This window comes from Pseudorca crassidens, chromosome 6 (assembly GCF_039906515.1).
Source record: "Pseudorca crassidens isolate mPseCra1 chromosome 6, mPseCra1.hap1, whole genome shotgun sequence".
Classification (NCBI taxonomy): domain Eukaryota; kingdom Metazoa; phylum Chordata; class Mammalia; order Artiodactyla; family Delphinidae; genus Pseudorca; species Pseudorca crassidens.
Window position 1 is genome coordinate 51,105,329 of NC_090301.1, and position 14,126 is coordinate 51,119,454.

The window sequence follows — 14,126 nt, forward strand, 5'->3', positions numbered from 1 at the left end:
AGATTCTGGGAGAACACCAGAATCTGAGCTAGCATTCTTAGTTGCTATTTCAACAGCTGTTACATGTACAGCTAATAGCTGTTTGACTGGGTTTCTTAGAACTGCTCCTGACACAGGGCAGTGAAGCAACACTTTACTGTATCTGTATCTGTCTGAAATTCAAGACATACTTTGCTTAAGCTAAGGAAAAAAAGGTAATCATCTGCCAACACTTGCAAGAGTAATTAGGGATTCTAGAAAAATCTCTTCAGGGAAAACATGTGAGGAAGGGTAAAAGAAAACTTTTGTCAGTATTTTGGAAAATCTGAATTTCCAGACTGAGATTTTGAGACATCGCTAGTTGTCCCTTCTTCACCTATTTCACTCTTGATGAAACTAGGTTTCAAATAACATATGTTACTGAAAGTCAGTAATGTGACTTTCAGTAAGATAGATCTAGCTTATAAGCAGGTATAAGGCACCTGAGAACAGCCTGCCTGCCATCCATGAACTCAGCACTCACAACAACCGGAAACAGTACATGAACAGTACCTTTCATGGCGGGTGGTGTGTACACGCTCTGCTTCCTTTGCTTAGGGGATGCATTCTGTGACTGGATAGAGAGAAAAAAGTAATAAGTCTTATATTTGGATAAAAAGTACAATGTCATCAGCCCTTTGAGGGAAATAAACACCTAGTAACATTAGTTTATTTTAAAAAGAAAGAAAGAAAGAGATAGTACCAATCCTTTCCATTTTAGAGAAAAGCATAAGTCCCAGGACAAAATATACTCCAAAAGCTATGTCCATGGTATAATTATATCTGTTCATAGGATTGTCAGTGGTTCTGGAGGGTTAATGAGAGTCCTTGCTAAGTAATATCAGTCTATAATACTATGGAATTGAGATGTTCAATCTAATAGCTCCATTTCCTTGGAATTACAATGTTGAGGTAATATTCTTTTACATGTTCAAAAGCTCTCTCCTAACAAAACTGCTGCTTAATACCCTTAAGCACACTGGATCAGAATTAATTTATTGAGGCAGAAATTTTTGCACTAAAAATGATACAAATTGGAACAGAGGAACATATTTCAGGGTCAGAACCACAATAATAATATTTAAAGTTTAGATAGAAATAGATATTTATATATATATAAGGCATTACTTATTATAATAAATTATATATATATGTGGTCTACACCTCGATCAGATTATGTCAAAGACTCCTTTTTAATTGTGTGTCTACTTATATTTCAGTGTGTCAAAGGCAGGAGTTTTAGTGTCTGGAGCAATTATTTTTGCTTTGGAAAGTTCAGGTATAAATAGTTACAAGATACTTTTTGAGGATTGTTCTAGGCTTTCCATGCATATTAGAAAGAACATATGTACAGAGTCTGAAGAAAACTAGAAACTGTTTCATGAAGTTGTAAATAGAGCTTGAGGCATCTTTACTCATATGTACTAAAGCTTAATTGCCCTCAAAGGAGTCATCAAGATGTTGGTATTTAGCTGATGCAAAAACAACCTATTAAAAAGTAAAAAATTCAACCAAATAGTTACCAAATCCATATCAATCAAAGCAAATGGTACAAGCAAATTTCTGCAACATAGAGTGTTTTGTTACCAGTCTCTTATGCACAGATGCAGGCAGGGCAACTCTACATTAGTATACGTGTGTGGATGATTGAGCCTTCTGTTGTACCCCTGCTGTATTCTGTCACATTTGGTTGATTTTAAGAAGCATTCACTTCCAGGTTTTCTTATATGTTTATTTCCATATACATATTCAAAGATTAAGTAGAAAATTAATTCTACAGAAAAGTTGGTTTGTTTAGTAACAGTGGTAAAACTTACTAACTAATAAAAATTATATTTATGTAAGAGTTTAGTTTTCAAAGCATTTAACATTTACAATCTCATTAAATTTTTAGAAAAGTCTTGAGAGATACTTTCTGGTATTTTGTTCTTTCTACATTTTCCACTGAGTTTTGCTAGATGCCTACTCATGTGGCCATGGGAATTGAGTATCAAGTCTGCATGAGTCCTACTCAATATTTGTTCCATTTCTGGGCACAAGTTTGCTCATTTTCTTGTATTCTGTGTATCCTATGTTATCAGCTCCCCTAGGCCCCCCGTCCCTGGTTCATATTTTCAATCTGAACTCCTACATGTGTATGTGGAGACTGGCCTCAGGATCTGCTCTTGGCTCCACACACCAGAGGACCCTTAAGAGGTGTCTGTCCCCCACCTTCTTGTTCCAGGGTTCCAACATTGGCTGTCCCAACCTGTGATGGTCATACACAACCAGTCACTACATTGAAATTATCAATACCATATCTTGCCTCTAAAATCAGTAGTTTATTTTAGAAGTTTTTCCAGGGGTTAGTATTTCATAGGTGGAGAATCAAGGGTAACCTAGAGGTGGAGATTTTATGACACCATTTTACTGTTTGTTCAGTAGGGGAAAGCAAATCAAATAGTTTTTACAACACAGTTATATTGATACCATATTTTATATCACATCAGATCAAACTGGTAGTGTTTTTAGTTGGTTGGACACATATTTATACAGAGTATAAGAAAACTTACTTCTGCTTGTGTGTTGGTCACTCTCTTGTCATCTATTTCTGCAAGAGAAGTAGGTGTAATTATTAGAAAGTTGATATTTTTCCTTGTAATATGCGCATTAAATTTTCAATAACATGGAACAGAATGATTTAATAATTGCCTTATGCTTATACAATATCCATGGCTTAGTCTAGTGGCTGAGAGGGCAGTGGGAGGCAGAAAGAAATAGTTTCCTTCTGAGATAACCCTCTCCCACAGGTTTAAAAAAGGCAATAAAAAAGCATCCCTCCTGAAATTCCAAATTGCCCGACTTCCAGCAGTCCGGAAGGGGGACCAGAGAAATGCCTCCTAGAACAACCGTTGGCATCATCAACCTCACAGTGCTAAGGCGTAAACAACCTTCTCTCCTCATGGATTTTGCAGCACTGTCTATTAACTGTAGCCTCTGTCAATTTTCCTTAAGTTTGCCAGTAAGCAGAACAAACCTATTTTTCTGCTCAGCCCAATCACTGACTCTAAAAGAGGCACCCTCTTTTCTATATGCCCCTGGAAAGAATCAGTAACTTTATCAGAAATATTTTTTGTAACACTTCTAGGGCAACTTCCACGTAGTCTGTGTAAAAAAAACAGTTGTGAGGAAGGGGAGAGAGGAGGAAGAGGTGCTCACATACTCCCCTTCCACAGAGCGAGGACATTCTGGGCTGGGCTTCTTTCCTACCTCCTCACCTACTTTGCATGGATTCTGCCTCTTGGCTTCTAGACCCAGTTGACCGTTCCTCACTTTTAGGTTAGTCCCACAGCTGAGAGATTGATGCCATGGTTTAAATACTGAACGAGACATTCATGAAAGAATGTCTAAAAGCGAGTATAATTGTAACTTTGGTTTGTAACTCCGCATTTTGTTCTCTACATAATTTAAGAGGCTAGTGAATTTAAAGAATTATTAGTTTATGTTTTTGGGTACATAATGTATAAGGACGTAATTTTGTGATATAAATAACCATAAGGGGTTGGGACAGGTGTAAAAGAAGAGTGTTTGTATGTTATTGAAGTTAAACTAGTATAAATTCAAATTAAAGTGTTATAAATTTAGGGTTTTAAATGTAATCCCCATTGTAACTACAAAGAAAACAGCTATAGAATGTACACAAAAGGAAATGAGAAAGAAATTTAAACAATTCACTACAAAAAATTAACTAAACATGGGGCTTCCCTGGTGGTCCAGTGGTGAAGAATCTGCCTTCCAATGCAGGGGATGCAGGTACATCCCGGATCAGGGAACTAAGATCCCACATACCATGGGGCAACTAAGCCTGTGCACCACAACTACAAGCACACAAGCCACAACTAGAGAGCCCGGGTGCCACAACTAGAGAGAAGCCTGCATGCCACAATGAAAGATCCCGTGTGTGGCAACTAAGACACGACGCAGCCAAAAATAAATAAATACATATTTTTTAAAAGTAAGCATAAAGGAAGACAGGAATTCAGGAAATGAGGGACAAAAAAGCTATAAGTCATATAGGAAACAAATAGCAAAATGACAGAAGGAAGTCTTATTAGTTACTTTAAATGTAAACAGATTAAAATCTTCAAAAGACCAAGATTAGCAAAATAGATAAGATCATATGATCCAATATGTACTACCTACAAGAGACTCACTTTAGATCCAAATATACAAATAGGGTAAAAGTCAAAGGTTAGGAAAAACAATTGTATGCAAATAGAAACCAAAAGAGAGCAGGGTGACTATACTAATATCAGACAAAATAGACTTCAAATCAAAAAAAGTTATGAGACAAAGAAGACATATATTAAGAAAAGTTTCAATACAGAAAGAAGATATATAAAAATTATAAACATTTGTCTACCTAACAACAGACCATCAAAGTATCTGAGGCAAAACTAACAGAACTGAACAGAGAAATAAACTGTTCTGCAGTAATAGTTGGAGACTTCAATACCCCACTCTCAATAATGGGTAGAGCAACCAGAAAGAAGATAAGCAGGGAAACAGAAGACTTAAAAACTTAATAAATCAAATATATCTAATAGACATATATAGAAGATTCTACCAATTACAATCGCACACATAGTCTTTTCAAATGTACATGGAAACTTTTTCCAGGAGAGACCGTATGTAAGGCCACAAATTAAGTCTTTTTTTTTTTTAACATTTTTATTGGAGTATAATTGCTTTACAATGGTGTGTTAGTTCTTGCTTTATAACAAAGTGAATCAGTTATACATATACATATATCCCCATATCTCCCCCCTCTTGCGTCTCCCTCCCTCCCACCCTCCCTATCCAACCTTTCTAGCTGTTCATAAAGCACAGAGCTGATCTCCCTGTGCTATGCGACTGCTTCCCACTAGCTGTCTATTTTACATATGATAGTGTATATATGTCTGTATATACATTACCACTCTCTCACTTTGTCCTAGCTTACCCTTTCTGCTCACCGTGTCCTCAAGTCCATTCTCTAGTAGGTCTGTGTCTTTATTCCTGTCTTACCCCTAGGCTCTTCATGACCACTATTTTTTTTTTTTTTTTTTAGATTCCATATATATGTGTTAGCATACAGTATTTGTTTTTCACTTTCTGACTTACTTCACTCTGTATGACAGACTCTAGGTCCATCCACCTCATTACAAATAATTCAGTTAAGTTTCTTTTTATGGCTGAGTAATATTCCACTGTATATATGTGCTACATCTTCTTTATCCATTCATCTGTTGATGGACACTTAGGTTGCTTCCATGTCCTGGCTATTGTAAATAGAGCTGCAGTGAACATTGTGGTACCTGACTCTTTTTGAATTATGGTTTTCTCAGGGTATATGGCCAGTAGTGGGATTGATGGGTCATATGGTAGTTCTACTTTAAGTTTCTTAAGGAACCTCCATACTGGTCTGCATAGTGGCTGTATCAATTTACATTCCCACCAACAATGTATGAGGGTTCCCCTTTCCTCCACATTCTCTCCAGCATTTATTGTTTGTAGATTTTTTAGTGATGCCCATTCTGACTGGTGTGAGATGATACTGCATTGTAGTTTTGATTTGCATTTCTCTAATGATTAATGATGTTGAGCATTCTTTCATGTGTTTGCTGGCACTCTGTATATCGTCTTTGGAGAAATGTCTGTTTAGGTCTTCTGCCCATTTTTGGATTGGGTTGTTTGTTTATTTGTTATTGAGCTGCATGAGCTGCTTGTAAATTTTGGAGGTTAATCCTTTGTCAGTTGCTTCATTTGCAATTATTTTCTCCCATTCTGAAGGTTGTCTTTTGTCTTGTTTATGGTTTCCTTTGCTGTGCAAAAGCTTTGAAGTTTCATTAGGTCCCATTTGTTTATTTTTTTTTTTATTTCCATTTCTCTAGGGGGTGGGTCAAAAAGGATCTTGCTGTGATTTATGTCATAGAGTGTTCTGCCTATGTTTTCCTCTAAGAGTTTGATAGTTTCTGGCCTTACATTTAGGTCTTTAATCCATTATGAGTTTACTTTTGTGTATGGTGTTAGGGAGTGTTCTAATCTCATACTTCTACATGTACCTGTCCATTTTTCCCAGCACCACTTATTGAAGAGGCTGTCCTTTCTCCACTGTACATTCCTGCCTCCTTTATCAAAGATAAGGTGACCGTATATGAGTGGGTTTATCTCTGGGCCTTCTATGCTGTTCCATTGATCTATATTTCTGTTTTTGTGCCAGTACCATACTGTTTTGATTACTGTAGCTTTGTAGTATAGTCTGAAGTCCAGGAGCCTGATTCCTCCAGATCCATTTTTCTTTCTCGAGATTGCTTTGGCTATTCGGGGTCTTTTATGTTTCCATACAGATTGTGAAATTTTTTGTTCTAGTTCTGTGAAAACTGCCAGTGGTAGTTTGATAGGGATTGCATTGTATCTGTAGATTGCTTTGGGTAGTATAGTCATTTTCACAATGTTGATTTTTCCAAACCAAGAACATGGTATATCTCTTCATCTATTTGTATCATCTTTAATTTCTTTCATCAGTGTCTTATAATTTTCTGCATACAGGTCTTTTGTCTCCTTAGGTAGGTTTATTCCTAAGTATTTTATTCTTTTTTTTGCAGTGGTAAATGGGAGTGTTTTCTTAATTCTACTTTCAGATTTTTCATCATTAGTGTATAGGAATGCAAGAGATTTCTGTGCATTAATTTTCTGTCCTGCTACTTTACCAAATTCATTGATTAGCTCTAGTAGTTTTCTGGCAGCATCCTTAGGATTCTCTGTGTATAGTATCATGTCATCTGCAAACAGTGACAGCTTTACTTCTTTTTTTCCAATTTGGATTCCTTTTATTTCTTTTTCTTCTCTGATTGCTGTGGCTAAAACTTCCAAAACTGTGTTGAATAATAGTGATTAGAGTGTCCACCTTGTCTTCTTCCTGATCTTAGTGGAAATATTTTCAGTTTTTCACCATTGAGAACGATGTTGGCAGTGCGTTTGTCATATATGACCTTTATTATGTTGAGGAAAGTTCCCTCTATGCCTGCTTTCTGGAGGGTTTTTATCATAAATAGGTGTTGACTTTTGTCGAAAGCTTTTTCCGCATCTACTGAGATGATTGTATGCTTTTTCTCCTTCAATTTGTTAATATGGTGTATCATGTTGATTGATTTGCATATATTGAAGAATCCTTGCATTCCTGGGGTAAACCCCACTTGATCCAGGTGTATGACTCTTTTAGTGTGCTGTTGGATTCTGTTTGCTAGTATTTTGTTGAGGATATGTGCATCTGTGTTTATCAGTGATATTGGTCTGTAGTTTTCTTTTTTTGTGACATCTTTGTTTGGTTTTGGTATCGGGGTGATGGTGGCCTCGTAGAATGAGTTTGGGAGTGTTCCTCCCTCTGCTATATTTTGGAAGAGTTTGAGAAGGATAGGTGTTAGCTCTTTTCTAAATGTTTGATAGAATTCGCCTGTGAAGCCATCTGGTCTTGGGCTTTTGTTTGTTAGAAGATTTTTAATCACAGTTTCAATTTCAGTGCTTGTGATTGGTCTGTTCATATTTTCTATTTCTTCCTGGTTCAATCTCGGAAGGTTGTGCATTTTTGAGAATTTGTCCATTTCTTCCAGGTTGTCCATTTTATTGGCATATAGTTTGCTTGTAGTAATCTCTCATGATTCTTTGTATTTCTGCAGTGTCAGTTTTTACTTCTCCTTTTTCATTTCAAATTCTATTGACTTGAGTCTTCTCCCTGTTTTTCTTGATGCGTCTGGCTAATGGTTTATCAATTTTGTTTATCTTCTCAAAGAACTACCTTTTAGTTTTATTGATCTTTGCTGTTGTTTCCTTCATTTCTTTTTCATTTATTTCTGATCTGATCTTTATAATTTCTTTCCTTCTGCTTTGGGGGTCTTTTGTTGTTCTTTCTCTAATTGCTTTAGGTTAAGGTTAGGTTGTTTATTTGAGATATTTCTTGTTTCTTAAGGTAGGATTGTATTGCTATAAACTTCCCTCTTAGAACTGCTTTTGCTGCATCCCATAGGTTTTGGGTTGTCGTGTTTTCATTGTCATTTGTTTCTAGGTATTTTTTGATTTCCTCTTTGATTTCTTCAGTGGTCTCTTGGTTATTAAGTAGTGTATTGTTTAGCCTCCATGTGTTTGTATTTTTTACCGATTTTTTCCTGTAATTGATATGTAGTCTCGTAGCGTCATGGTCAGAAGAGATACTTGATATGATTTCAGTTTTCTTAAATTTACCAAGGCTTGATTTGTGACCCAAGATATGATCTATCCTGGAGAATGTTCCATTCGCACTTGAGAAGAAAGTATATTCTGTTGTTTTGGGATGGAATGTTCTATAAGTATCAATAAAGTCCATCTTGTTTAATGTGTCATTCAAAGCTTGTGTTTCTTATTTATCTCCATTTTGGATGATCTGTCCAATGGTTAAAGTGGGGTGTTCAAGTCCCCTACTATGATTGTGTTACTGTCAATTTCCTCTTTTATGGCTGTTAGTATTTGTCTTATGTATTGAGGTGCTCCTGTGTTCGGTGCATAAATATTTACAGTTGTTATATCTTGGATGGATCCCTTGATCATTATGTAGTGTCCTTCTTTGTCTCTTGTGATAGTCTTTGTTTTAAAGTCTATTTTGTCTGATATGAGTATTGCTACTCCAGCTTTCTTTTGATTTCCATTTGCATGGAATATCTTTTTCCACCCCCTCACTTTCAGTCTGTCTGTGTCCCTCGGTCTGAAGTGGGTCTCTTGTAGACAGCATATATACAGGTCTTGTTTTTTTGTTTTTTGTGGTACGTGGGCCTCTCACTGTTGTGTGCTCTCCCGTTGTGGAGCACAGGCTACGGACGCGCAGGCTCAGCAGCCATGGCTCACGGGCCTAGCCACTCCACGGCATGTGGGATTTTCCCGGACTGGGGCATGAACCCGTGTCCCCTGCATCGGCAGGCAGACTCTCAACCACTGCGCCACCAGGGAAGCCCAGGTGTTGTTTTTGTATCCATTCAGCCAGTCTGTGTCTTTTCGTTGGAGCATTTAATCCATTTACATTTAAGGTAATTATCGATATGTATGTTCCTATTCCCATTTTCTTAATTGTTTTGGTTTTTTTATTGTAGGTCTTTTCCTTCCCTTGTGTTTCCTGCCTAGAGAAGTTCCTATAGCATTTGTTGTAAAGCTGGTTCGGTGGTGCTGAATTCTCTTAGCTTTTGCTTGTCCGTGAAGGTTTTAATTCTCCGTCAAATCTGAATCAGATCCTTGCTGGGTAGAGTAATCTTGGTAATCTTTTTCCCTTTCATCACTTTAAATATGTCCTGCCACTCCCTTCTGGCCTGCACAGTTTCTGCTGAAAGATCAGCTGTTAACCTTATGGGGATTCCCTTGTGTGTTATTTGTTGTTTTTCCCTTGCTGCTTTTAATATTTTTTCTTTGTATTTAATTTTTGATAGTTTGATTAATATGTGTCTTGGTATGTTTCTCCTTGGATTTATCCTGTATAGGATGCTCTGTGCTTCCTGGACTTGGGTGGCTATTTCCTTTCTCATGTTAGGGACATTTTCAACTATAATCTCTTCAAATATTTTCTCAGTCCCTTTCTTTTTCTCTTCTTCTTCTGGGACTCTTATAATTCAAATGTTGGTGCATTTAATATTGTCCCAGAGGTCTCTGAGACTGTCTTCAATTCTTTTCATTCTTTTTTCTTTATTCTGCTCTGCAGTAGTTATTTGCACTCTTTTATCTTCCAGGTCACGTATCCATTTTTCTGCCTCAGTTATTCTGCTATTGATCCCTCCTAGAGAATTTTTTCATTTCATTTATTGTGTTGTTCATGACTGTTTGTTTGCTCTTTAGTTCTTCTGAGTCTTGTTAAACTTTTCTTGTATTTTCTCCATTTTATTTCCAAGATTTTGGATCATCTTTACTATCATTATTCTGAATTGTTTTTCAGGTAGACTGCCTATTTCCTCGTCATTTGTTAGGTTTGGTGGGTTTTTATCTTGCTCCTTCATCTGCTGTGTGTTTTTCTGTCTTCTCATTTTGCTTATCTTACTGTGTTTGGGGTCTCCTTTTTGCAGGCTGCAGGTTCATAGTTACCGTTGTTTTTGGTGTCTGTCCGCAGTGGCTAAGGTTGGTTCAGTGGGTTGTGTAGGCTTCCTGGTGGAGGGGACTAGTGCCTGTGTTCTGGTGGATGAGGCTGGATCTTGTCTTTCTGGTGGGCAGGTCCACATCTGGTGGTGTGTTTTGGGGTGTCTGTGGACTTATTATGATTTTAGGCAGCCTCTCTGCTAATGGGTGGGGTTGTGTGCCTGTTTTGTTAGTTGTTTAGCATAGGGTGTCCGGCACTGTAGCTTGCTGGTCATTGAGTGGAGTTGGGTCTTGATGTTCAGATGGAGATCTCAGGGAGATTTTCGCCGTTTGATATTACGTGGAGCTGGGAGTTCTCTGGTGGACCATTGTCCTGACCTTGGCTCTCCCACCTCAGAGGCACAGCCCTGACGGCTGGCTGGAGCACCAAGAGCCCGTCATCCAAACGGCAGCTATGAGGTGTCTCCAAAGAATCCACAAATGCACAAGGTAGCAGGAAGAGCATTCAGGACCTTGACACACGAGGACAGGGTGTCATTAGCAGACCAATTCGGCCACATCTTGATATGGTTAACACTGCACTGTGGAAATTAGCGTGGGCCTTCAACACCAGTGGGGATAGTGAGACAACTGAATGAGGAGATGCAATGCTGAACTTGAGACCATCCAGAGGCATAGGCAGAGCACTGGGTACTTTCAAACTCCAGAACTCCACACTCCAGAGGCCCTCCTTTAGACGCGCTGCCTGCAAATTAAGTCTTAGTAGATTTTAAAAGGTATCCTAAAGTGACTTCTCCAACCACAATGAGATGAAGTTAGAAATCAGTAACAGATAAAACTGGGAAATTCACAAATTTGTGGAAATTAAACAACACACTCTTAAACAACCAATGAATCAAAGAAGAAGTCATAAACACAGCATACCAAAACTTAAGGGTCACAGTGATAGCTGTGCTAAGAGAAAAATGTATAGCTGTAACTGCTCACATTAAAAGTCAAGCAAGATTTCAAATCAGCAGCCTAACTTTACAACTTACAGAACTAGAAGGAAAAGAACAATAAATCCAAATCTGAAAACCTGAGAACCAGGGAGGCTGATGGTGTAAATTGTGGTTCAAGTCCATTGGGCCTTTGGACTTGAGCCAGAACTTACACCATTGCACCCCCTATTTCTCAGGCCATCAAATTTGGACTGAAGCTATACCATTGGCTTTCTGGGACTTTAGCTTGCAGATGACAGATTATGGGACTTTTCAGCCTCTGTAATCATATAAGCCAACCCCTTATAGTAAATCTCTTTTTATATATTCTATTGTTTCTGTTTCTCTGGAGAACCCTGACTAATATAGTCATCAAAAAAGGAAAGTCTGAGAAACTGTCATAGCCAAGAAGAGCCTAAGGAGACATGATAACTAAATGTGATGGTGTATCCTGGATGAGAACCTAAAACCGAGAAAGGGCATTGGGTTAAAAATGAAATCTAAATTAACTCTGAACTTCAGTTAATAACAATATATCAATATTGGGTCATTAATTGTAATAATGTTACACTTTAATGACTAATGTAAGGTGTTAATACGATAATAGGGGACCTCTGTTCAATTTTTCTGTAAATCTGAAGCTCATCTTAAAAAACTGTCCATCAATTAAAAAAACTTAAACAAAAGGAAAAAAAGTAAAAGTACTAAACACAAACAGAAATTACCCCCGAAAATATTTTTGTTATTATTGTCAGGATTCTGTATGTGATTTGAAGTACACCAGATAGTCATTATTAGAAAGTAAGTAATGTAACTAAGAAGAAGTTCATGAAAAAAATATAATTTAAGATATTTTATATGAGGCTAATTAAGATATAGAAAAAAAGGTATGGTTAAGGAAATGAGAATATTTTAAACTTCAGTTAAAATTGTTAAAAGCTGATGCAAGCTAGGATATGTTAGTGGAGAAAAAGAGGAGTGCAATGATTTTCAAACAAGACCAATGATAATAACAGCTGTTGGTTTATTTATTGATTAGATATGGAAAGAGAAGGACCAAAATATGTTAAAAAAATACTGATAGTACCTTTTTGATTATACATATCCTCCAGTTGGCTGCTTTTGTGTGTTTGTTGCTCATATCCAGAACGCTCCTTCCCTCAAACCAAATACTACCATCCCTCAAAGTTCTCTTCAGATGGCATCTCTTCTGGGAAATCTTTCCCAATTATGTCTCCCCTATTCCCAACTGGAAGTCATCTCCTTCACCCAGTACTCACAGCACTTCCTCTATACCTATATCATTGTATTCATCAGTATACCTTATACTATGGTCATTAGTGTTTTATCTCCTCAAATAACCTATAAAGGAACGGAGATTAGTCTCCATGCTTGATTCTTCCACAGCTCTTAGCACAGTAGCATGGCTGACACATAACAGCTTGTCAAATAAATATACCCAGTGCCTACATTTCATAAAACAGACCCTCTGTTTGCTGCTTGTCTACAAAATAAAATACAAAATAAAATTGTAGCATAATTACTTACTCATACTAGGTGCTAAATAAATAGTTTTAACAAATAAGTGTTTGGTTTGAAAACTTGTTAAGGTAGAGGCCATACCTTCTATTTCTTTAAACCAATTTATTAGGTCATTACTAAGGCAATGGTACAGACACTCAAATTCTTATAAATATCACCTAAGTTGTTGACCTAGAGATTGTCATACTGAGTGAAGTAAGTCAGACAGAGAAAGACAAATATATATCATTTGTGTGTAGAATCTAAAAAAATGGTACAAATGAACTTATTTACAAAACAGAAAGAGAGTCACAGGTGTTGAAAACAAACTTATGGTTACCAAGGGAGGAGTGGGGGAGGGATAAATTGGGAGATTGGGATTGACATACACATAGTACTATATATAAAATAGATAACTAGGAAGAACCTACTGTATAGCACAGGGAACTCTACTCAATACTCTGTAATACCTATATGGGAAAAGAATCTAAAGAAGAGTGGATATAGGTATATGTATAACTGATTCACTTTGCTGTGCAGCAGAAACTAACACAACATTGTAAATCAACTACACTCTAATAAAAATTAATGTAAAAAAAAATGGAATCATATATACTAAAAAACAAACAAACAAAAAACCAAAAGGGACTCTTGGAGGAAAAACAAGGATATATGTCTTTGTTCTGTTAGTTTTTAGAGGTTGAGAAGACAACAGGTATATATCTAGGTCAAGAATAATATATATCATAAGAGAAAATTTTCAAAGTGATAAAGTCAAATTTAATATATTCTTTTATAGATATCAGCCTCAGACAATAACTAAAACCATGGAAATGCATAATTTACTCAGGATATTGGCTGCAGAAGAGCACTGACCCATATATAGAACGCTTTGGTAAAAAGAGATAAAATTTCTTAGAGTAAAACCAAAAGATACAGACTTTTGACGATTTAGATAATAGAGGTTGTGAAGGGAAAAGTCAGTTTAAAGAGTCCTTCCAATAAAAAGAGTGTTTTAAGTTTATGCTTTGAAGACTTTTGGGCTCAAAAGCAATAACAATGACAGATTAAATATAAAAAGAGATAACTAAAATGATGTAGTCACAGTTCAGAATTAGTCAAACATCTCTATGGACTCGAAATATAAGAATAGAAAAATGCAACAAGCAGGTAAGAAACCATGGGCCTGAAAGACTTTTTAAAAAAAAATTTTTTTTTTTGGCTGAGTTGGGTCTTCGTTGCTGTGCACGGGCTTTCTTTAGTTTTGGCGAGTGGGGGCTACTCTTTGTTGCGGTGCGTGGGCTTCTCATTGTGCGGGCTTCTGTTGTTGTGGAGCACAGGCTCTAGGCACGCCTTCTTCAATAATTGTGGCATGCGGGCTCAGTAGTTGCAGCACACGGGCTTTGTTGCTCCACGGCATGTGGGATCTTCCCAGACCAGGGATCGAACCTGTTTCCTCTGCATTGGCAGGCAGATTCTTATCCACTGCACCACCAGGGAAGC

At 37.1% G+C, this 14,126-nt stretch overlaps 1 protein-coding gene across 2 annotated transcripts in view; it reads right to left on the reverse strand.

The window, feature by feature from the left end:
* Nucleotides 1–14,126, reverse strand: part of PPP1R1C (protein phosphatase 1 regulatory inhibitor subunit 1C) — a 134,223-nt gene that overhangs the window by 61,213 nt on the left and 58,884 nt on the right. For both annotated transcript variants that reach the window (XM_067741320.1, XM_067741319.1), the window contains exons 3-4: nucleotides 2,571–2,608; nucleotides 532–592 (exon numbers count right to left, since the gene is read on the reverse strand). In XM_067741320.1, the coding sequence (XP_067597421.1) occupies nucleotides 532–592; nucleotides 2,571–2,608 (99 nt within the window). The remainder of the gene's footprint in view (nucleotides 1–531; nucleotides 593–2,570; nucleotides 2,609–14,126) is intronic.